Source organism: Grus americana, chromosome 28, assembly GCF_028858705.1.
Source record: "Grus americana isolate bGruAme1 chromosome 28, bGruAme1.mat, whole genome shotgun sequence".
In the NCBI taxonomy this organism is placed as follows: domain Eukaryota; kingdom Metazoa; phylum Chordata; class Aves; order Gruiformes; family Gruidae; genus Grus; species Grus americana.
The window spans coordinates 2,472,481-2,494,231 of NC_072879.1; the positions used below are offsets into that span (position 1 = coordinate 2,472,481).

At 45.8% G+C, this 21,751-nt stretch overlaps 1 protein-coding gene across 7 annotated transcripts; it reads right to left on the reverse strand.

Moving 5' to 3' along the window:
- Nucleotides 1-1,918: 1,918 nt before the first annotated feature.
- KLHL26 (kelch like family member 26) lies at nucleotides 1,919-21,751 on the reverse strand. Of its 7 annotated transcripts, none has more exons than XM_054805817.1 (4): nucleotides 9,408-9,613; nucleotides 9,075-9,257; nucleotides 4,806-5,935; nucleotides 1,919-2,280 (listed from the first exon to the last, which is right to left on the reverse strand). In XM_054805817.1, the coding sequence occupies exons 1-4, from the start codon at nucleotides 9,470-9,472 to the stop codon at nucleotides 2,204-2,206; spliced, it is 1,455 nt and encodes a 484-aa protein (XP_054661792.1). In that variant the 5' UTR covers nucleotides 9,473-9,613; the 3' UTR covers nucleotides 1,919-2,203. The 7 variants fall into 7 exon arrangements, with proteins under 7 accessions (XP_054661792.1, XP_054661790.1, XP_054661787.1 ...); XM_054805815.1 differs by having other exon boundaries at nucleotides 4,579-5,935; nucleotides 9,408-9,611; XM_054805812.1 differs by lacking the exons at nucleotides 1,919-2,280; nucleotides 9,408-9,613 and adding an exon at nucleotides 21,037-21,751 and having other exon boundaries at nucleotides 2,993-5,935.

Here is a 21,751-nt window from a genome sequence, read left to right on the forward strand (position 1 = left end):
TGACTTCAAAGGAATTGCTCCAGATATAGAGCAGTGTAGCCAGAAGCAGACTGGCTTGTAGCCTGCATAAACAAGCAAAAAAGATTTTCATTTTTTAAGGAGCCATACAAACTAGTTCTAGCTAATTACGTGACAGGGGCCTGGGTGTGAAATAGCAACTGCAAAGCCTCAGGGACCAAGCCAAGAACCTTTGATTTGCTCTCTACAGCTTATAAAAACCTTCTGAAAAACTTTTGCTCTCACAGCTTTTCTATTTTCCATTGCAAACTGCACACACTACTCCACCGCTGCCCTCCTGCAGGCCCCCACCATCGCTCTCTACTAAGTCTTTACCCTTTGTCTTACAATCTGAGGCTAATTTCAGGTTGCACAGCTAAACCAGCAGCTGTTTCCAAGCAGAAAGCACATTTCGTGTTCATTTTATGGAACACTCGATGTTGGAGCAGTTGAAATCATACCCACCCCACAAATAAATTTTAAAACTTCTCTGTGAAACTCCCTAAAGTTGAAATATTAAACTGAAAAGTGCTAAACTTGTGTTACTGAAACTCAGTTATTAGTTTGGAATGAGAAACAAAAGTTCTGGAGTCTGTGGGATGATACTGTGCCTACTCACTATTAAAATGCAGAGCAGAATCTAAGCTGTGTCTGTAAAAAATAACTTGAAGGGAGACATGTCTATATGATATATATATATGCTCCCAGGTGAAATTCAAGATAGCTGAGCCCTCTTAGGAAGGCAACGCTAGCCGGTTCTGCTCCCTCACTCGCCTGACATGCCAACGCACCCAGGCTAGACTGTAAATTTATTCAGCCACATTAACTTTTCCTGGTCCTTAAGTCACAAGTGATGAAATCTCATTCATTTATGCAAGCAACTAGAAGATTTATTGTAAATAAAGTTCTGCACATTACACAACTGGCTAAAAATCATAATTAGAGTTGCACTGGGAAACATGTTTTATTTATTCTGACAGTAGTCTGGCTTCAATAATCCTAGCATGATAAATGTCCCTAAAGTTTGCAGAGTTTCAGCAACTAAAGACCTTATCACAGACATGGAAGTGGAAACGTCTGACGAGGTTTGATGTGGCTTACAAGAGGTCCCGAGCAGTTCTGTTGCATAGCATCGTTTTAAATCAGCACCAGGGTACTAAGAGCTAGTGGGAGTGCCTTCATTCATTGTAAATCAAAGAAATGAAATTTTCCGCTGCCATTAAACTTCCAAGACCTCAGTATGAAAGCTAGGACATGTCTGCGCGAATTAGCGAGGTTCTAGGATAGGGAGAAATGACAGTCGGCTTGCTGAGCCGACAGACCCTCTGGAAAAGGGTCAGTGACACCATTAATAGGATGCAGACATTCCCAATCTCCAGCCATTCTGCACCCTGCCAAGAGTTCTAGTGCTTTCTTTCTTTATAGTTTTAAGTACAATTTCAGGCCCATAAAACATCAGAGAAGACAGAAGCTATTATCCTGGCCATGACAGGAGTCCCTAATGGGACATGCATACTCTGCAAATACCTAGAACTAATGATGCTGTGCTTTTACTGTTCCCCATCTGTTCAAGGGTATTTTAAAATGTACCAAATCAGGTTTACCCCTATAATGTTTATTGCTGCTCTGAGACTAATAAATGACTCCGAGTGCAATCAAACATTTATCTGGCTTTGCTCATTCTTGAGGAAGAGAGGAGCCCAGGCCACTTGCTTTTCATGCGGGGCATCTTGCGAAGCGTTTTCCCCAACCCACGGAGCACGATCACTTAGATATTTATGTGAAGACCTTCATCTCGCTGTCAAGTCGTTTCAATACAGCAAAAGAATCAAATCAGTTGATTTTCAGAATAACAGACAGGTTATGCACAGAACAGCCCAGAGCCACAACTGCATACTTCACAGGGGTAAAACAAACTTTATTATCAATACAGATGAGATGCACTTCCACAAATATTTTAGCTAAATTTAGAACAGCTAGAATATTTCTAGCTAACGTTATGAAAAATAATTATTTATATTGCTATAAAAAGAACATTCCAGTAACAAAGAGAGGTGGTGCACAGCAGTGCTTTGTCACAAGCCTCAGTGAAAGAACCTGGAAACCTTTCCCAGGTTCCTTTTTTCCAAGGATTTTTCTTTTTTCACCCCCTCCGACACGCACACGTACCTTAGAAGCTTGAAGGGAAAAATAAAGCACGGTTTCCTTACGAAGAGATGCCAACTATGGTCATCGCACGGGTTCTCCAGTCATCTGATGTAGTGTGGCTTATGAGCACTACGGCTGCACGTTCAGAAAAACTCAGTTATTAGAGAACACCCAAACCATCAATTCCTGCCATAGAAATGCTTTTGGTAGGAAAATTTAAATAAAATAGGGAAGAATACTTAAGTGTTTTAAGAAGGCAATGATGAAGGAATGACACACTCATAAGAGGATTAATCGTATTTGCAAATAGGAAAGCAAGTAACCTTCCATTTGTTACTAACCTAAGAAAGTACCCTTTTCATAAACATATGGAAGCATTAAAAAAGAAAATCCATTATTTTGTAACTTTGAAGCTTGTATTGAGTTACATTTCATCCTTTCAAAATGTGCTTGTTATCTGCCAAGATTGTTTTGGAGTGTTTCTAGCTTCTATGCCAGACCAAATGAACAGAGAATGGAGTGAATTAGCTGCCTAAGAGCTAGAAAGTGGAGCTTGCCCACTGACTTTAGCATATTATACAACAACAAGTACTTTTCATTAATTTATTATTGGCAAACCAGGAAATAGATAGGAACAGATGAAACTATGCCATCATTTTATCTAAAATTTAGAATGGAGAGCTTAACTAAGGAGCATGCGCCCTCACCGTAACATACCCAAAGGTGCTTTGATTTTATTAATAAAGAAAAATATCTTTAAGTGAATCTGAGGTATGGAGTTCATGCTTTCCACAGACCTGCTCAGTGATTCGTTAGCAGAACAGACATTACATATTGTCTCTAAAGGTTACAGCACAGTATTTATTTAACAGCAGAATGCAACAGTTTCTCTAAAAAGAGGACTGCATACATCAAAATCAAACTTCTACAGGTACAAAACAAAGCCCTTGAAACAGAATACCTGATAAAAGGAGAAACTTTCAATTCATTAATCAGTCAAATTAATTAGAAAAAATGGCTTGGAGGAAAGGAAAGTTCAGGAAGTAACAGTATTCTGTGCAGTAAACACAGATTTTACAAAAATGGCAGAGTCATCTTAAAATGAATCTCTTCATTTAAAATACCCACTGGCAACAACAAAAAAACCCATTCCACTTTGACTTCCATCATATTATGATGCCAAGTATCTTATTTACATGTCAAGGGAGAAAACCTTCAAGCGTATGAACAAGGAGCACCCACCTCCTTCACGGTACGAAAAGAGTTTGGATGAGCGTGTATTGGTAGAGCGATCGGAAAGGCGAAGGTCTTAACCAGAAACTCCGGGTGCTCTCTGCTTTAGTGGCTCAGCCCAGAGGAACAGCTGCAGAGCTCTTATTGCCAGTAAAGCCAAAGAAATGTTTGGCAGTTATTAAAAAAAATATCATGCCCGTTTACATGTAATCAAGCTATCGACATGGCTTTAGTGTTGCAAACTCTGGATGCCCCGATTAAGGGAGAATTTCTGGACTCGAGTATCATGCTGCGATCTGGAGGGGGTGAGGAAGGGATCTGGAATTGCAGCGCAATCCAAGCAAATGAAGAACCAACGAAGACCAGAGGTGTGCAGGGATAAGTGTTCCCCTTTTAGGAGGGCGGAGGAAAAAAAGAGTCACCTTTGAAAAGCAAGAATATGATTTCATAATCCAAGCACCTGAGCTCTTCTAGCTCCCACTGTCCCTTTATTGCTTCTGGAGGTCAGTATGTTACACAGGTTTTGGTTTTTTCGTTTGCTAAAAAACTACTAAGTGACGTACAATGATTTTTGGAGCTATTGATAAAAATCACACCTGAACTCTTTGAAACATACCACAGTAGTTAGTTACTCCTGAGCTGTCAATGTTTGCAATGTGTAACATTGTTAAAAAAATGAAAAGCTGGCAAAATGCACCCCCCCCATCAAAAGAAAGAAAAAAAAAAGAGAAAAGCTTTTTCCAGCTGTAACATCTGTTAAGTCTAACTAGCTGACAAGTGCTTCCGATGAAACACGCTTGCCAGAACACTACATAAGAGGAGGAGGGACTTTATGGAGGAGGGAACACAAGCAATTTTTCTCCTTCCCTCACCCACAAAATGCACAATACCATTTGCAAACAACAAAGAAACAACACAGCATCCTGATAACATGCAACACGAGGTGATTTCACGGGCTGACGCAGTCGCGCGTAGTTATCTCTGGGTCGTTACCTGCGGTAGTATAACAGGAGCACATGCTATCCCAGCAAAAGATTCTGGAAAATGCAGGTCCCTTTCCCATTCATCAGTTTCTGTATTATACACCTGCACAATGCTTGTAACATTGTTCAGATGCCAATTGTACCCTCCTACAATATAAATCTTTTTTTCTAGTAAACAACAGCCAGCTTCCGACTGACCTGCGCGCATAGGGCTCACCGTTGTCCATTGGTCTGTTTCAGGCACGTAATATTCCACAGCCAAAACATCAAAGCAACGGTCAACGTGGTCCATGCGGCCTCCCAGAGCATAAATCCTATTATTGGCACTGACCATGGCATGCAGAACTCTGGGTTCATTCATTGGGGTTTTAAACTCCCACTGATCCATGGCGGGGTCGTAACAGTGCAGGGCTTTTTTGTCTTCCACTGAAATACCGTACCCACCTGATATGTACAATCTGTCTCCCACCGTGGCTCCAGCATGCCCCCACGTCCTGCGTTTCAGGGAGCACACGTAAGTCCACTCGTTATTTTTGGGGCAATACTTCTCTACGGAAGCCAAGCTCCCTGACCGGTTCCTCCCACCAGTGGCATACACCATGCCGTGGAGGACGTTGAGCTGGAACTGGATCCTGCTCTCCTGCATGGCCTGAATGCGCAGCCACTGGTTGAGGTGCGGATCGTAACGGTAGCAGATATCCACAGCTCCCTCGCCGCTCCGGTACTGCAGGTGCTGCCCTCCTACAATGTAGACAAAGTTGTCGAGCACAGCCACGCAGGAGTGGCTGCTGCCCACCTCCATTTCCGTCAGCTCCTTAAACTGGCGCACGCTGGCATCCGGCAGGTAGTAGACTTTGCAGCTCACAGTGCGGTCGTTATCGGTGTAGGGAGTGCCGCCAAAGGTGATGAGGGACAGGACATCCGAGCGGATGGTGGTCCGAGGGGACTGCATCTCGTGCTGACGAAAGGGCAGGATCTGGTAATTGAAAGCCTCCAGCAAATACTGCCGGCACAAGACATCTTCCACCATGATGTCCAAGGTCTGGACACTGTCTACCAGCTCTGAGGACTTCATCAGCGGGAAGCGGATGTGACAGAGGACCTGGCTGGCATTGGCACGGCGGGTCGGGTCATATTGCAGCCAGCGGACGGCAGCACGGAAGAGGTCTATTTCACTGCAGCTTTTCAGCTTATTGCTCTGCAAGAAGAAAACAAGGCGCTCCAGCGGCAGGTGGAGGAAATCCTCTTCCTCGGAGATCTGGAGGAAATGCCTAAAAGTGAATGCATCTACTGATTCCTTCAAGGATGCAAGGCTAAAGGTGGTGGCCATCTGCCCGATATTGAGACACGTTTCTACGCTCATGGCAGACTTCAGAAATTCTTCGCAGAGCTCCACGACAGGCACCATCTGGAGGAAGACAGCAGCTCCCAGCACATCCTGAATACAGTCAAGATCAAGAGTCACTTCAGCACTGTACGCAAAGTCTATTATGTGTTTCAGTCCTTTTGCAGATACACCTTTCAGTTCAATCACATCTTGGCTGGCTTCTCTCATCCCGCCTGTGAACATTGCCCTGGAGGTCAAGAACACAAACAAAAATTTTCCCCCATTTTAAATACACGTAAAATGATGCATCACTTCAGAGTTTTATTTTATTTTTTTAAACATACTGATTCTCTTAGGGAGGATGGGGAAGGGGGGAAATAAATCAAGGCTAAATCTCTAAAAGCCAGGAGAAATTAGAGTATGCAATTACTTACGTAAAGCTTGCATAAACAGTGCACTGAGAAGTAATATTCAGCTATCAGAAAGTTAAGTTTTTCAATCTGGCAGCATAAATAAGAGTGGTCCACAGGACAAAGCTTCAGGAAGTAGGTACAGCTACCAGAGCAGGGACCGTAGTACACTGGACACAGATGAATCCATGATATTCAACAACCAAAGGATACAACGGGATCTGCACCAGCAGAGATCGGTAACCAGACCCTAAAGAGTTAAAGTATGCAGGATTTGTAAGCACAAAGAAAGAATACACTTTGGAAGAAACCTGTGCTTAGATCCTCTGAGCTTGCCTGCAGCACTGCCTTTAAGCAAAGATTTCAGCCCGTTATAGCATAGGCTAGCTATGAAATGGCTTAAATACTGCAGATGTAACACATCTTAGGAACAGCTTTGGTAAACACAACAGAACCTCCTCTCCAAGGTTCATTCCCAACGCCTTAAGAAAATAGGAGTTGCAGCCACTTCAGAAAACGTCTGTCATGTCACAGTATGACAGCAGGGGGCTAACAGGCAATTAAAAAAAAAAGAAAAAAAAAAGAAAAGATTTGGTTACAGCACAGCTGCAAGCACATCAGTTGACCAGGCCACGCAGAGATTAGGCCCTAGATCACCTCCTTGGGAGGCTTCTAAATTCCACAGGAAGCACACACCACGCCAAGGACTGCGCACAGACATCTCGTAAACTGTTCTTCTAGAGCGGCGCTGCATTTCCCAGCTATGGGGCCTGTGGGCGTGATGGGGACATAACTGCACATTTGGCTTTTTTAATACGTTTACATGAAATTTCAGCAGGTTTTGTTATATATGGGTAGCTCGGGGGCAAAGGTTTGTGCTCTGTGTAGTATAGAACAAGCGGTAGCAGTTGTGGGGAAACCAAAGTCAAAACAGGTTGCTGGAAGAACCATCACATGGAGTTTCATCATTCACTGCCATCACACGCACATCCCAGCAAGGCTATGGACCATCATACAAAAGGCCTTTTAAATTGCTGGCAGCTGCCTGCACATTTTGGGCAGGTTTTCCCACCATCGATAACCTATTCTTTTTCCATCGGAAAGGTAAATTGGTTGTGAAAGCACTGTGTCATTAGAGCTGCCTTAGGAAGCTGCAGTGACTCTAAGGTGCAAGAAAAAATGCTGAACAGACCCTGCTCTTCTGCATCAACACAGGAATAAAGGAATATCTTGGGAATACTGTCAAAAGACAGGAGTTCCAAGTTTCCTGTCCAAACCAGGCTAGAAAACCTGCTGCTGTCCAGCATAAACCCAAGAAATCCTAAATGACCTAAATAAGGAAATACCTGCATATGAAATCAGCTTTCTGTAACTGAGTGACCAGGAATACTGTTCGCAATTATTTGTCCATACAGCAAATGAGAGCATTCTGCTAAAATCCCCCTGCATATCCCATGTCACAGAACAGTGCGCTGCCCTGATCCCTTGCCCCAGAGGATATGCAGACATATGTGTACTCGTGCATTAGCTATACAGAGCTGAACGTGCATAAGGAAAGAAAAGCATTATTGTTGCCATGATGAAGACAATTCATCAGATAGAATGCAATTCCTTTAAAAAGTGTTACGGTTCTAAACTGCTGATTATATAAATGCCTCAGTTTCGCTCTTTTCCCTCCCCCCTTCTGCATAAAAACAGCATATTTTCAAAAGCTAGATTATTCTGTCATTGTTCCCCAGGACAACCTTCCTTAGCACCACAGAAGTTATAACAAGAAACCTACTCAGCAATTATAGTTCGACAGTGAAAACACACTAGCAGTGGCACTGCATACAGCATTTATGAATACAAATAGTGCTATTAGCATTTGGTGGGAGATCAGCTCCATCATTAATTGCATGCCCATTAGGGAGAGTGATAAGGTTGGGAGGTTTATGTTACCAAAGGGAGAGAGAAGGGAACGGCCTAGAAAATTTGTGCGTACGTAAGACAGACATCATGAGAGCAGCTGAAGAAATGGGCGAAGGGATCCAGGAGATATGCCAAGGGACACTGAAGTCCCTTGCTCTTGGTTACCTGCTCAGCAAACCAGCCTGCTCAAGTCAGGAAGGAACCTAGACAGCAAGGGATTGCAAACTCCCTTGAACAGCCCTTCTCCACCCTCCCTCGGTATGGCCTGCAGTCTAGAACAACACCCAGGAGGAGTTCTCTGTTGTTCTGAACCTCCACTACACCCCTCGCCTCCAGCACGCCCCTCACTTGACGCTGCCGCTGGTGCTGCCAGAAAAGATCCCCAACTCAAAGGAGAAGTCATTCCAAGTCAGAGAACCATTACAAAGGAGTTTGACAGAGGCGAGATGGATGAATACCAATTTTCACTTAAGACTGAATTTCCTGCTCCGCAATTGGCTCACTCTGCATTAATTTGGCTGAGAAAACTCCTCTCCATGCTTCACAATAGGACAATTCTCCCCGATGTCCTGGGGTTTGGGGAATACACACACACACAATGCATCACACTCTTCAGCCTGTGAACAGCACTATAGACAGATCAGTGGTATTTAAAGATAACATGAGTGTATCTACAATGGGCACCATCGTTCAATGGGATGACTCATTTCAGATTGCTGCCACTTTGCAATCAGCTCAAGTAGCTCCAGGGCAAAATCCTGTTTCCTTCAGCAGGCAGAGCACCTACCCGTGCTGCCCAGGTGGGTTCAAGACCTGGGCTTGAACTCGCATCTTGGCCCAGCAGCTGTAGTCAAACAAACCTCATCTGCGCGCAGAGGGACTGACTCCGAGCCTCTACATGCCTGCAGGTAATCCCACCAAGGTCTGCGGGGCAAACCGTACCTCCAGAGGGTTGTGCGTGGGTGTGATTTTGGGGCGTGGTGGGGAGGTCAGGGTAGGGGAGGATGGGGAAACAGAAAACTGATGGGAAAGGTAAAAATGCCTGCTTCCCTATCAGATTCTCACCTGAAATAGTCACTGCAGGCAGCCAAGACAACTTTATGAACCTGAAACACTTCATTATTTATAGTGAGGATGACATCAAGCAGCTGAGCCTGAGCTCGGAGCGAGGCCAGTCCCTGCAGTAGAGTGGTGCTGTGGCCAGGAGCAGAGAACGTGCATTTCAGGGTGCTGTTCTTGTCAGCCATGCTAAAAACAGAACAAGAGAGACAGGCTGGTTTTAAATTAAAACAATATGTGGTATACCTACAAAGCATGCTGGGGAAGATACTGTAACATGAACAGTTGGAGCGCAAATTCCCAGCTCAATAGCCACACAGAACATCATGACATCAGTACCTCAGTTGTATTTCCTTCTCCCAGTACAAAAGAGACTTCCAAAGTTTTAAATTATATTTTCGCATTACTGACAACCCGTCACGCTGCAGCACACAGGGGCTTCAGAGACCATGCAAACATCAGCTAGTGGGGCCAAAAGCTCCAACGAACATTGGTGTCCCCACACTACAACTACCCCAGAGTCCACCCTGACCTTGACTTCAACCACGAGACTGAATCACAGTTGCTTGTTCTTCTCACCACCTATCCTGCCTGCAGCTGTTAGATACTCCGTACTGTCCAAGGACAGCCCTGCTAGCCCTATTTGATCCTTTCCTGATGCCTGACCCTCATGAAGAGCAAAAGCAAAATATTACATAGGACTGGCTGCTCTAAATAACATCAGCTGTTTGAACTGCACTGTAAACAGTCCCCTCCCAGTGTAAATATTTCCTTGGTTTTCCCAATGCCTCTCACACGTATTCCCCAGCGCAGAGAGCATCATTCTTAGATTCACTTGGCCTCAGATGCACTTGTCAATGAGAATGCTGCATTTGGAGATGAACCTCAGCAGTATCTCTGCACAAGTGGAAAAGACTATTAGGTGCTCTGTGCTCCTCTGAAAATAACCACAATTATGCTGCTGATTTCCTGAGTAAGGCAATAGTAGGCCAGCATGCCCTGCCCACTGAACGGGGTCCACTCACGCCAACAGAAGCATGAAATCCTAAATTCATTTGCAAATTTAATCCAATTCTGAACTACTTTTCAGGATCAAGATCCGAGTCCTTCTGGGAAGAAAACATGCACAAGAAGCAGTATTCAGGATGAGTTTTATGTTTTCAGAAGCACCCTGCTATCTGGTCTCCGCATTTTAAGAAATATTTTATGGAAGCATGACATAACAAAAATCCCAAGCAGATCAGACCGAATCTGGAAAGCTGCATTACTTGCTCCCAAGTCCGCAGTGGGAGAGCACACTGTGCTTAAAGGGTATTATTACTATAGGTAGCATAAACCAATAAAGCCAAAAATAAATAGTACAGAGACTAGGTCCCAGTGTGCTAGGGGCTGTATTATCCCATCCTTCGCTAGCAACTGTCCCTAAAAGTTCACTACCTAAACAACAACAAAAGCCACACACAATGGATGAAACAAGTAGGCAAGGTCAGAGAAGAGTCAGGGAGATGGGATAACAAAAAAGGGGATGTAAACAGTCCTCAAACAATAAGGAACAATGGTCAGGACTTGCTACTTGCCTAACTTATCGGATTGCAATTTCCTGCTAGCTTTACAGAAGAGGCGAGTTAGGGGAAATCTGTGATGTTCATCAGAACACTGAGAGGGAAGCCGCTTTGTGTGAGTAGCTCTAGAGCTCTTTGGGATGCTGCAGGATGCAGATATCAAATCTTTGCAGTCTGTTTCAAAACTCCTCAGGCTTGGGAACGTGCCTCAAAATTCATACAAGTTCCTACTGGAATGACTGATACCGGTCAATTGTGCTTCTTGTAGCACAGGTCTGAAATTCCTATCTTAAAGTCAAAGCATACTAAAAAGTCTTAGTTCAGAGAGCGGAGTCCAGCTACGACATCCTTCCTATAATAAGAAGGATTAGCAAAAAGTCAGTTGCTGACAAGACCTTTATCCTTTACTCCGTGAGCCAAGAAACATCTATCCACTCCAGCTCTTCCCACGGCGAAAGAGGAAGGAGATTGGAAGGAGCGAGTACATGAATATTCATCACGTCAAACTCATTTTACTCTCCTCTCTGGAACAATGGCTTTGATTCGCTGGAGGAAACATCGAGCATAAGCAAGGAAATGATCTTGCCTCTGAACACAGTATCATTCACCGAGCAAACCCATTTTGCTTCACGCTGGACAGGTAAAATACACAGAGAGCTCCGGTGGCTCATCTGGGAGATAGTAACTCCTGAGTTTACCGTAACTTCATTAGACTCGATCTCCTGCAGGATTCTTCTCATGGGAATTTTCTTCAGCTTTTTTTTTTTATATATGAATTTTAAATATTCCTTTTCCCAGCCTAAGGGCTCACCCATGTAGGATTGCTTTCACTATATCCACAGCGTTCCCATCGCGGGTGCCTCTTCAAACAACAAGCTTTACCTGAACAAACATTTCTTTTTTTTTTTTTTTTTCCTTTTTCTCAATTAACTTTTACAGGCACTGTTGATAACCAGAGTGTAAGTTTAAGGTAGATGGAGGACTAAAGCTGGGTGGGTACATATTTCTGTGCTGGAATAAACATGTTTGCATGTGCAATTCATTTCAATAGGTAATTGTGAACAGCTACCCCTGAAAAAAACTCCCTGTACTAGTTCCTTTGTCTATTTACAGGTATAGAATAAAAGGATCCAATGATTACACAATCGGGGGGGGTGGGGGGGGAGAAAAGACAAAACAAAACAAAACTGAACAGTAAGAGAAACACTGATAATGTCCAGTTTTCTTCAGTCTGGAAAAAAAAAGAATTTTTAGAAGAAACACATAAGCTGGAAGCAAAATAAAATCTACACAAAGCAGAAGAAATCAAGTAAGAGACTTTACAAAAACCAAAGCTGGAGGGAGGAGAGGTGAGAAAACAGCAACAAATGCTGTTTGCACCACGGTTAGTAAAAGGGGTTTGTGATAAAAGCAGGCTTGGGTCAAAGCAGGCTGCCGTACCACGGGGCACACCATAGCAGCGGCGTGCATTATGCTGCATGGCCTTGCTTTCCACTCCTTGCGCTGAGTTAGGAAGAGATGAAGAAGAAAGGTAGCAGTTGGATGTCAGAGACTGAAAAAAATAATAAAAATAAGCACAAAAGGAAGCCTTGAACATCTGAAAGTGCCTTTGTGAGGCTGTCCCTATCTTATTTGAGATCTGAATATGCCGTGTACTTGTTGGTTAACAATTTGTTACAGAAGAAACAGCCTTGCAGACAAACTTCGGAAGAGTTGCATCTACTTCTCGGCAGTTCAGAACATGCCTCCAAGATAAAAGCCTTTCACCACACAATAGTGAGAAAGTGTTTATTCTGCTCCTTCCCCCTTCCCTTTCTGATGGAGGCAGGGCTGGAGAGCTTCTGGAATTTTCCTCAGTTTTTTGTCTTTGTCCTCAAAAGGACGGCACTGAGTGAAGTCCTTCCTTTGCCGCAGAGCTTTGCGGAGGTTTCTGTGGCCGAAGCATCCTTCGGCAGGGGCTGAGCACACTAGCTCAGAGTGGGGTCAAGTGTGTCTGGCTGCACCCAGTCAAATTTATCCTTTGAAAAAGTGTAAAACATAAAAAAAATCATATTCACATCAAGCAGCACTTCCACTGCACGTCCCACTGTGATCTGCAAGTCAATGTTTACGTGATCGGGGCCTCTAACATGAATATATTGGTATAAAGGTGACTTTACCGGAACAGAAATCCCACTTTCCATATGGAAATAGCTGTAGCAGTGAAAGGCACCTTTATATTCATGTAACTGCATCCATTGCACAAATGGTGGGGGCAGCTAGAATTCAATAGTCACGCTGATTCAGAAGGGCGATCCATTTTGGGCAGCACCCGCAAAGACTCCGATAACATCGCCAGTACCCAACTTTCAAAAAGGGACTGCCAGGGTACAAGTAATAGGACTGAGGATTTGTCTCCAAGCTGCTGCTCTGAAGCCAGCTTGTTTTCAATCCTCTCCAGGCACTGCAGGATAGAGTTCAGCATGGTGTATTTGACCGTAGCTTGGGGAAAATCAACCCAAAACTGTACACACATTGCAGGCTTGTGAAAATGTTAAAGCAAGGGTTAAGGGAGTGGTTCCAGCCAGACAGCAGGTAGGGAAGACAAACAAACAGGCTCAGAAATCCTCCTCCTGCTGCTGTACCTATTGCAGGAGCTGGGCCATGTGCTCATCCTTGCCCCAAGCACGCTGAGCACATCCTTAGCTGACATGTTTCTGAGCGAGGACTGCTTGATTTTTTTGACCAGAAACAGATGCAGTGAGGAGGCATCTGAATGCAGGGCTGGGCACCCAAAAGGTGAGGGGCTGAGACATATTTCAGGGCCATACTTCAAGAATCAGTTCAGATGAGGCCCAAAGAACAAGTGTCCCCTGTCTCTGCCTCCTCAATTCTCCACAACATCATGTGTAATCCAAGATGCATTTCAAGCTAATGAATCATTTTTACCAAATCTGTACTGATGATTAAAAACATCAAAGCTGGAATTAAAGGCTTACCAAGCATGAGTTCATATTTCAGCATGTTTGCAACTACCGCACAAGTACAAATGGAGAGAATTATACCAGGCCAGATTATAACATTTCAGTGATTGAATAGAATAAGAAAAATCTTTTGCTACACAACTGCCTGTCATCTTCCTACTCTTCTTTTATAACATGGGCCTCCTTGGAAGGAGGGATAGTTCGGTGCTAGCGAGGCTCGCTCTCCATCCCAGTTCAGCATCCTTGCTAATATTCACCCGCGTTTTACCACTCTCTGGGCAGGTGGTGCTTGGTAATTTTTCATATGGGAGAAACTCAAGGGGGTTGGCAAGATTTCTAAGCAGGGCAAACTTCCAACAGCCAGCCTCTACAGTAAACACAAGCTCTAAAGGTAGGACCCCGCGGGGCATGGCTGGGGTACAAAAGAAGAGGGAGGAAAAGCAGCAGCAGCGGCGGCGGCGTGTGTGTGTGTGTGCGCGCGCGTGTGTGTGCACGTGTGTGTGTGTGTGTGCACGTGTGCGTGTGTTCCCATGCATCAAGTACGTAGTGCCACAGCTTTTTGGTGGATAAACAAAGGACTCGGGATTGCAAAACACCCAGGGAGGCACCTTCTGAGCACTCAAGCCTGCGAGAAATTTTTTCTGGCGAGAGCAGCAGAACTAACATAAAGCTGAAGAGTAACTTTATTTAGAACATAGGGTATGAATATTAAGGACCTTCTTTAAGAACCTTTGAAAGGCAGCATTATAGATATTTTAATAATGCAAATCATTTAATGCCTTTAGTTTCATGCCTAAGTAAAAAACACATTCAGATTCTGATTTTTAAACTACAATTAAGACACTTAAAATCAAAACAAAAGTCAAACTCCCTCAGATAAGTCACTGGTAGCCATGGTTACTATAATATTTCAGATCCTGAGGCTTTATATCACATGCTCAAACGATGAAAATGAGTTTTCAGCACCTCACACTAACAAATGTTACGTTAGGGCAAAAAGGCTAAACCCTTTACTCTAGCTTTGCTGTTTCACGGACTCGTATTGGGACTTTCGGACAGCACACTCGTGGCCTTTGCACCCCCCTACAAAAAGGCATCGAGAGGTTTCCTTGAAGTTTGGGTGCAAGGAAGATCAGATGCTGCCAGGCAATGAGACTTAAAAATACCTGCCCTGTTAACCTACTTACATTCCCAGCAGCAAGCAAGATTGTCACCAGCAGCCCATCAGAAACACCATTTACCATTGCTTCCCTGTCCAAATTAGCAACAACAATAAGCACTTAATGATCAGCAACTAAATAAATATTAACACATCGAATGAGGGGATGTTTTCCAGAGAAACGTAATCATCCTTAGGAAAGATATGTGAGCAAAATCATATAATCGATTTCTTTGTTCCCTTTTCCACCTCCTTCCCTTAATTTCTCCTATTCCTCCCCTCTGCCTCCACTCATTTTCCTCTCCTGACACTCTCTCTTTCATCAAAGGCAATAAACACAAGTAGAAAGCCTGAGACTAATATCTCTATGTAGAAGTGACTAGCAATTTGAAGTGCTCAAATAAAGAGATTATAAATCGGTCTGAGTTTTCGAAGAGGTAATACTTTGTGTGTAAAAAATGGTCTTCTGTAAAGTGCCTGAAGTTGAATAGTGAAGTTTGACAAGTCTTGCCTTTAGTCTTTTACACTTCGAGTCTCAAAATTTAGGGAAAGTTAGCATTTGGCAAAGGGAGAAGAAGTAACATTCACTATTTTAAAGAAAGAACAAAGCCCAACAAACCAAGCTTTTTTATTTGCATTACAGGGACCCAGTAGGCTTGGCCCTCTCACAAAGAGGGAACTGTGGTCTCAAAAGATGGACTGCCTGATGCTGGAACGGGACTGGGCACCGCTGGGCTCCCACGCTCTCCACTGCCACACAACCCACGCCTGATTCAGCCTTGCATTTAGTGAAAACGGCAATTAAAGACATATTTCACAGAAGCCAGGAGGCATCTTAACGTTTCATTTTTAAGTGCCTTCTGAATCAGGTCCTGCTGATCCCCTTATTTGCTTATCTGCATCCTGCCTCTCCCAAGCTGGAATCAAGGAAACCCTATAACCCAAAGGTAAGGCAGCAAGTTGAAGCAAGAGGCTTTTCAATATTTTTTTTTAATATTATTTTTTTGTCCCCTGAGAAGTCCCAGACACATTTCCAAATTTATGTTTTTATTTTTTTCCAAGCTGGACTCACACAGGGCCCAGCAGACACACACACACGAATAGATTTTGCTCCCAGGCTTCAATCGGTAGGTTGTTTGCAAGCCAAAGGAGGTGGGATTTTGGTTACTGCTAAAAGCACTAATAAAACTGGATGTCTGTCAAAAGCTGGCTGGCCTGGTAAAATGGAGCATTGGAGCACGGAACAAAGAAGTGGAGGGTGAAATATATGAACACATTAAACTCTGTGCCACCTCATGGAGTTTCAACGTGAGGCACTGGTCAGTACGTGCTATACCCGGGACAAATTTGGGGCGGGGGCGGGAAGAAAGAACAAGATTATTAAAAATGTTTGTCACAGAGCCAGAGTCATCTTTATGATGGTGCAGGGACAAATGGGAAAAGCAGTTTGGTCCTCTTCATTCAGCAACCAAAGTGGCCAATGCAACTCTCAGGTAGGGGCTCCACAAGACCAAATTTGCACACTGGGGTCTTGGAGGGGCACAAAATGTTGGGCTGAGATCATTCCCCAGGATCTGCCATTTCTCTTCTGTCTACCCATATCCAGAGCTATCGCAGAGGATCTTATCCTGTACAGGGATTTTCCTGGGGCACCCTGCCCCAAACCTCTTTCGGCAGCAGAGCGCATGGAGCCGGCGCAGGCGACACACATCACCCATCACTAACAACATCCCGCCGTTCCACAATCTCAACCTGTATTTTTACAATGAGCAAGAACGGGAAGATACTACCCCACCCCCCCAAACTTTACCGTGATTATATTCTTGTCAGCCCCAAACCTAATCCCGCTGAGCCAGGAACAAACTGAGCAAATATAAAAATCACTCTAAGCATATAAATTACTCTGGCAGCCCCAGGCGGTATCACAGCAATGAAAAAGTCAGCTGTTCTCTGTTGCTCCCAATCTCAGCCAGGCACACAAGGACCCCCAGAAGGACGGTGGATTTTACACCACGTAAAATTTGCCTGTGTATCCACGGTACACAGCTAAGCACAGGCTCTTTATACACTCAATACTCCTGATGACGGTGCTGCTTTAAACAGTTCCATGTTTCCCCCACCATATGGTCAAACCCTGCCAACCCCGGCTCTAGAAAAAGAAAAGCTACAACGATGTCGGATCAAAAAACTGCAAAAAGCAGAACCATCCTTTTACAACACACCACCACGGTCGTTTTAGCAGCCAGGAGTTGCAGCGGGTATTTTCTGTGCCCGCCATCCCCTGCACACCTCTTCCAGCAGCACCCGTGGCAGAGCCGCTGTGCAAAGGCCGAGAGGCACCTAGTGGTGTCGGGAAGCACAGCAGAGCCACCAAGGCCACCCCAAAAGTGACACCCAGCCCAGCGCCAAGCACTGCTTCACTGCTGGCCTTCTAGATACCACCCTGCTCTTCCCTCCACCCCTGTTCTTCCATCCGCCCCACTCCAGCATTGCGTTTTTGCCTTCATAAACAGAGCAAAGCTGATCCGTGGCGCAGCTACCACCACTTTAATCTGAAGACCCGTCAGGACCTGTCTCAGCTTCCCGGCTCGTCACAAGTCAGCAATGGCTGGGTCACGTTCCCCCTGGGGACGGCCCGTTTCAGCTCTGGTAGCAGCCCCTGGCAGGGCAAAAAGTTCCCCCCACTACGCAAATCACTCTGTGACCTTCTCCCACACAACCATACCGGGCTCTTTGCTCCATGCCTTGGAAAAACTTAGAAAAAACTTCAAAATCAGAGTACGAGGTGCTCGGACCAGTGTTTGTCCCAGCCTGTTTCTGTGGCATCCGATTGCATCCTCTGGGCAGTTTTGCAATAAAAACGACGGGACTAGTTACACGCAGAGTAGGTACTACAGCATGCAGTGACCCGCAGCATGCCTCTCCTCTCCCTGCACCTCCACCCTCCAGATTATTGCCCCTGAGCAGCTAGGGATCTCAAGCAAAAGCAACATAAAATGATGAAACAGTGGATGACAGAAGAAACCTACCATCACTTTAACTCAAACTAAAGAAGTCCTGTTTTCTAGCAGATGCTGCAGCTGCCCCAGCATTTGGCACTGTAACACCAATTCCAATTCAGTTCCAGAATCAAATCCTCTTACCACTGCAGCTGCTTGTAGCCCCTTTCCCTCGTTACCTAAATCCTCTGCACTTACCTTCTGACAGGCTCGTGCCCATTCTAAACATCATTATGTTTCTCAGCTCCTTGGGCAGTTCAGTTCTGCACAGGCTTCGTGCCACCCTCACTGTGTCATCTGAACGGAATAACCCAAGACCACCAGAAGCACAGCAGCTTTTCTTAAAGCTCACTGATTTCTGTGCAAGTTCAGCATTTAGCTTCCATATAAATGAGAAACTGGAAAAGACTCCTTAGCCATCATCCCGTGACGCGAGGCTCTTCCTTACAAAGCAGTTAATGCTATGCAACACTTGGAGGTAAGACAGGAACCTTTAAAGAATCACTGAAGTTTACTTTTGGTCTAAATAAAACCTCCAGCTCAGAAGTCTCCCAATGTTGAAAAGGAAAGCAGCAGTTATTTTTACAGTGATTCAATTAGAGTGTAAACATTTACACCACATCTACCAGATCTAACAACTAAATCTGTTTTAAAATTGCCATGTGGCAGAGTATAGAACATAGAAACCACACAAAACTAAACTTTGAACAGTTTAAAAAGAAAAAAGAAAAGGTCTAATTGAAGATTGAAGCTATATAAGATTACAGGAGGACAAAACCAAGGCACACTCACAACCCTTATCATTATCTTCCCCCAACGTGGTTTTACTCCATCCTCCTGCACATTTGCTCGCTCTCTCCCACCACTTTCTTCAGAAGGAATAAGGTTAGAGGAGTTCAGGTCAACTTTCTCTTGATGTGAACCCAGATGTATGTACTTTTAGATAAGGAAGACCTGCAGGTCTCCCTCACCCATTCATTCTGGTTTTGACAGGTGGGACCGCTTTCAGCAAACACGCCAGCGTGTAACAATATTAGGGAGGTTTTTGAAAAGTGTTTATACAACCTGGCTGCCTTCCTTTCTTCAAGGGATTATTCCCGATTTGAGAGACACGCAGCTCTCCTCCACAGCTTGTCTGGACACCCCGATTAATTCCTGCTTAAAGGCCTGCCCGATAACATCCTTTCCAGCATCTCAAGAGATGTTTTTCCTAGATCTTTGTCATTTTGCTTTGTACAACCCTACCTAACCAACACTGCAGCGGAATTCACGTGCCTTGCTGTCTAAAGCACAGAAAACTTCTCTCACCGAGGGTACCGATGGATTTCACTGTTTCCTCTGTACTTACTTGCTCACCAATCTCAAAGCACATCTTCAGGAGCAGCGCAGTATTGCACAGTGAATTATGTAGCCTGAAACTCTCCCTCCACATGATACTGAGGGCTGGGAGTAAAATATGAAAGCCGTTTGTAACTCATGAAATTCTATCCATAGAGGGGAAAAAAAAAAAAGCAAAAAAAAAAGCAAGTTTATTTCAAAATAGAAGATTTGGGCCATTTGCTTTTCAATGCACAGTAATGGCCTTATCTCATGCCATCAGTGTGCCAAAGGCTTTTGCCCATACCATCTGGTGCAGCATGCTCCTTATCGAAAGAAAACGCAGGATCCCCAGCAGACAAGTTCATTTTCTTGCTTTGGGGAAGCTAGCACACTTACGGGTAACTAGCAGCAGCCATGCGGTAGCAATTCCAAAGATGGAAATTCTGTCCGTGCTGTTTGAGTAACAGCGCACCACCGAAATGGCATGTGTGTAACAGCAAGAGAGGACTTTGTCCTTTTGCCTTAGAGAGTAAATACTCAGTAAGTGCAAAAAAGTCACAAGTGGAAGCACCTAACAAGGAATCATTGTTGACAGGGAATGCCCTTGAAATTCTCCTCTTGCTCTACAGACACGACACAGCATGTCCAATGTCCCCCATCGGGTTTCTCCCCTATATTCTCCAATAAATCCATCCTCTAAAACACAAGACTAACGACCAACAAGAAGCAGTATCCAAATTTCAACAGGCTTTACTTTAAAACTAACAAAGAAAATAAACACGCAGCAATAGGGAACACAACAGAGCTACAGCTCAGGGAACAAAACTGCTGCAGCTCCAGTCTGGGTGATTTATCACAGCCCTGAAACAAATTACTTCCATTTCTCACTGCTACACACCCAGCACCAAGAAAATTCCAAGCGCCGAGCAAGCAGTCCTACCGACACCCGTGTGAACGAAGTGCTGCTGTTCCTGTTCTGAGAGGGAAGAAAAAGAAGGTGCAGAGAGATAAAATGAAATGCCCCAGGCAACACAGCATATAAATTACACAGGTGGTCATTAGGGAAAAAAAATAATATATATATATATATGGTGAGAATTCAGACAGGCTTCTCCAGTGCTGAACAATGACTGTAAGAGCTTCCCTCTCTCTGGCGTGACATACAGGGTGGTTATTTCAGGAGTGAACACAGAGAGAGTTAAGTTGAGGATAAATGACGCTTTGAAGTGAAGTGACAGGTTGACAGCAAAACATCCGAGAGACAGACAACACAACTTTCTGAACACTGTCCAACACGGTAACTTTTGGATGATGACAGATAGAAAAGCCCTGGGAACAGAAACTCCTCCACGTACAGGTACCACTACAACCATCCACCCACCAAAACACCTTCCAAGGCTGAGTGACCCCACGGGGACCAAAACCAGAGACCCAGAGAAGGGTTTGCAGCCTGGGGGGGCAACAGAGGGGATGGGGGGCAACAGAACGGGCCTGAAACACCCAAAACCTGGTGTCTCTGTAAACCCACAAAGCCAGTGACTCTACAAACCCTACCTAAGCGGGGTCTAGGTGTGATTCACAATATTCTCTATTTTACAGTCTCCCTCAAACGTCAGCTTTCCTCCTCATAAACTCCACCATGGAAAGCGTTATTATTATCATTATCTTTCAGATGACCCACAGCCGCCGGGCCCTGCTCAGGCCTCCCCATCCATCCGTGTCCCCGTCCTCCCCCCAGACACAAGGCCGGGCTCTCCGCCCCACCAGAACCCCCGGGGAGCGGCAACGCCAAAAATAAAGGCAAAATAAGAATACAGGGGCGTTTGTCGGCGCCGGAGGAAAGCGGGGAAGCCGCCGGGCCCACCCGGCCCCCGCCCACCGCCGCGGCCGGGCCCCCGCGCTCCGCTCCGCCGCCGCCGCCCGCCCTCGGACCCCCGGCCTAGGCCGCGCCCGGGTCCCGCTCACCTGGTCGGCCGCTCCGCGGCGAACTCGGCCCCGCCGGACTCCGCCATCTTCGCTGCGCTGCCGCCGCCGCCGGGCCCCGAGCTGGGAGGCGGCGGGAGCCGCCGCGTTAAAGGCGCAGGAGCGAGCGGGGCCCGCGGCGGGAACCGGGGAGCCGTTCTGCTCCCGCCGGGCCTGGCGCCGCCCCGCCGCCACCGGGGCCTGTCACCGGGGCCTGTCACCGCCCCGCGGCTGAGGGGGCCCAGGGGCTGTCGCTTCCCCAGGGCTGAGGGGGCCCGGGCATCTGTTGCCTCCCCACAGCTGAGGAGGCCCCGAGGCTGTGAGTGCCCCACGGCTGAAGGGGCCAGGGGGGCTGTCACTGTCCCACAGCCATGGAGCCAGGGGGTCTGTCACCTCCCCGTGGCCACAGGGTCTCTGAGGACTGTCACTGTCCTGTGGCTGAGAGGACCTGGGGGTCTGTCCCCATCCCTCGGCTGAGGGGTCCCGGGGCTGAGGGGATGTGGGGAGGGGGGGTGTCTCACTGCCCCATGGCTGAGGGGTCCCGGGGGGGTCTGTCAGCACCCCACAGGCTGCCATGGGCCTCCTCGTGCCAGCACCCTCCAGCCGACCATTATCCAACAGCAGCCGATGGCCCCTGCCTGCAGCCTGCGCCCAACCGCTTAATGCTTTCCCTTGGGATTTCACCTGCAACCATTAAATGTCTCCTGCAGGGACCATC

Excerpts from the sequence above, each read along its gene's own strand:
- KLHL26 (XM_054805811.1), bottom strand. The coding sequence starts at position 9,472 with ATGCGAAAATATAATTTAAAACTTTGGAAGTCTCTTTTGTACTGGGAG. Across the intron at positions 9,258-9,407 it reads GAGAAGGAAATACAACTGAG|CATGGCTGACAAGAACAGCA; the intron begins GTACTGATGTCA and ends TTCTGTTTTTAG. Across the intron at positions 5,936-9,074 it reads GCCTGCAGTGACTATTTCAG|GGCAATGTTCACAGGCGGGA; the intron begins GTGAGAATCTGA and ends CTTGACCTCCAG.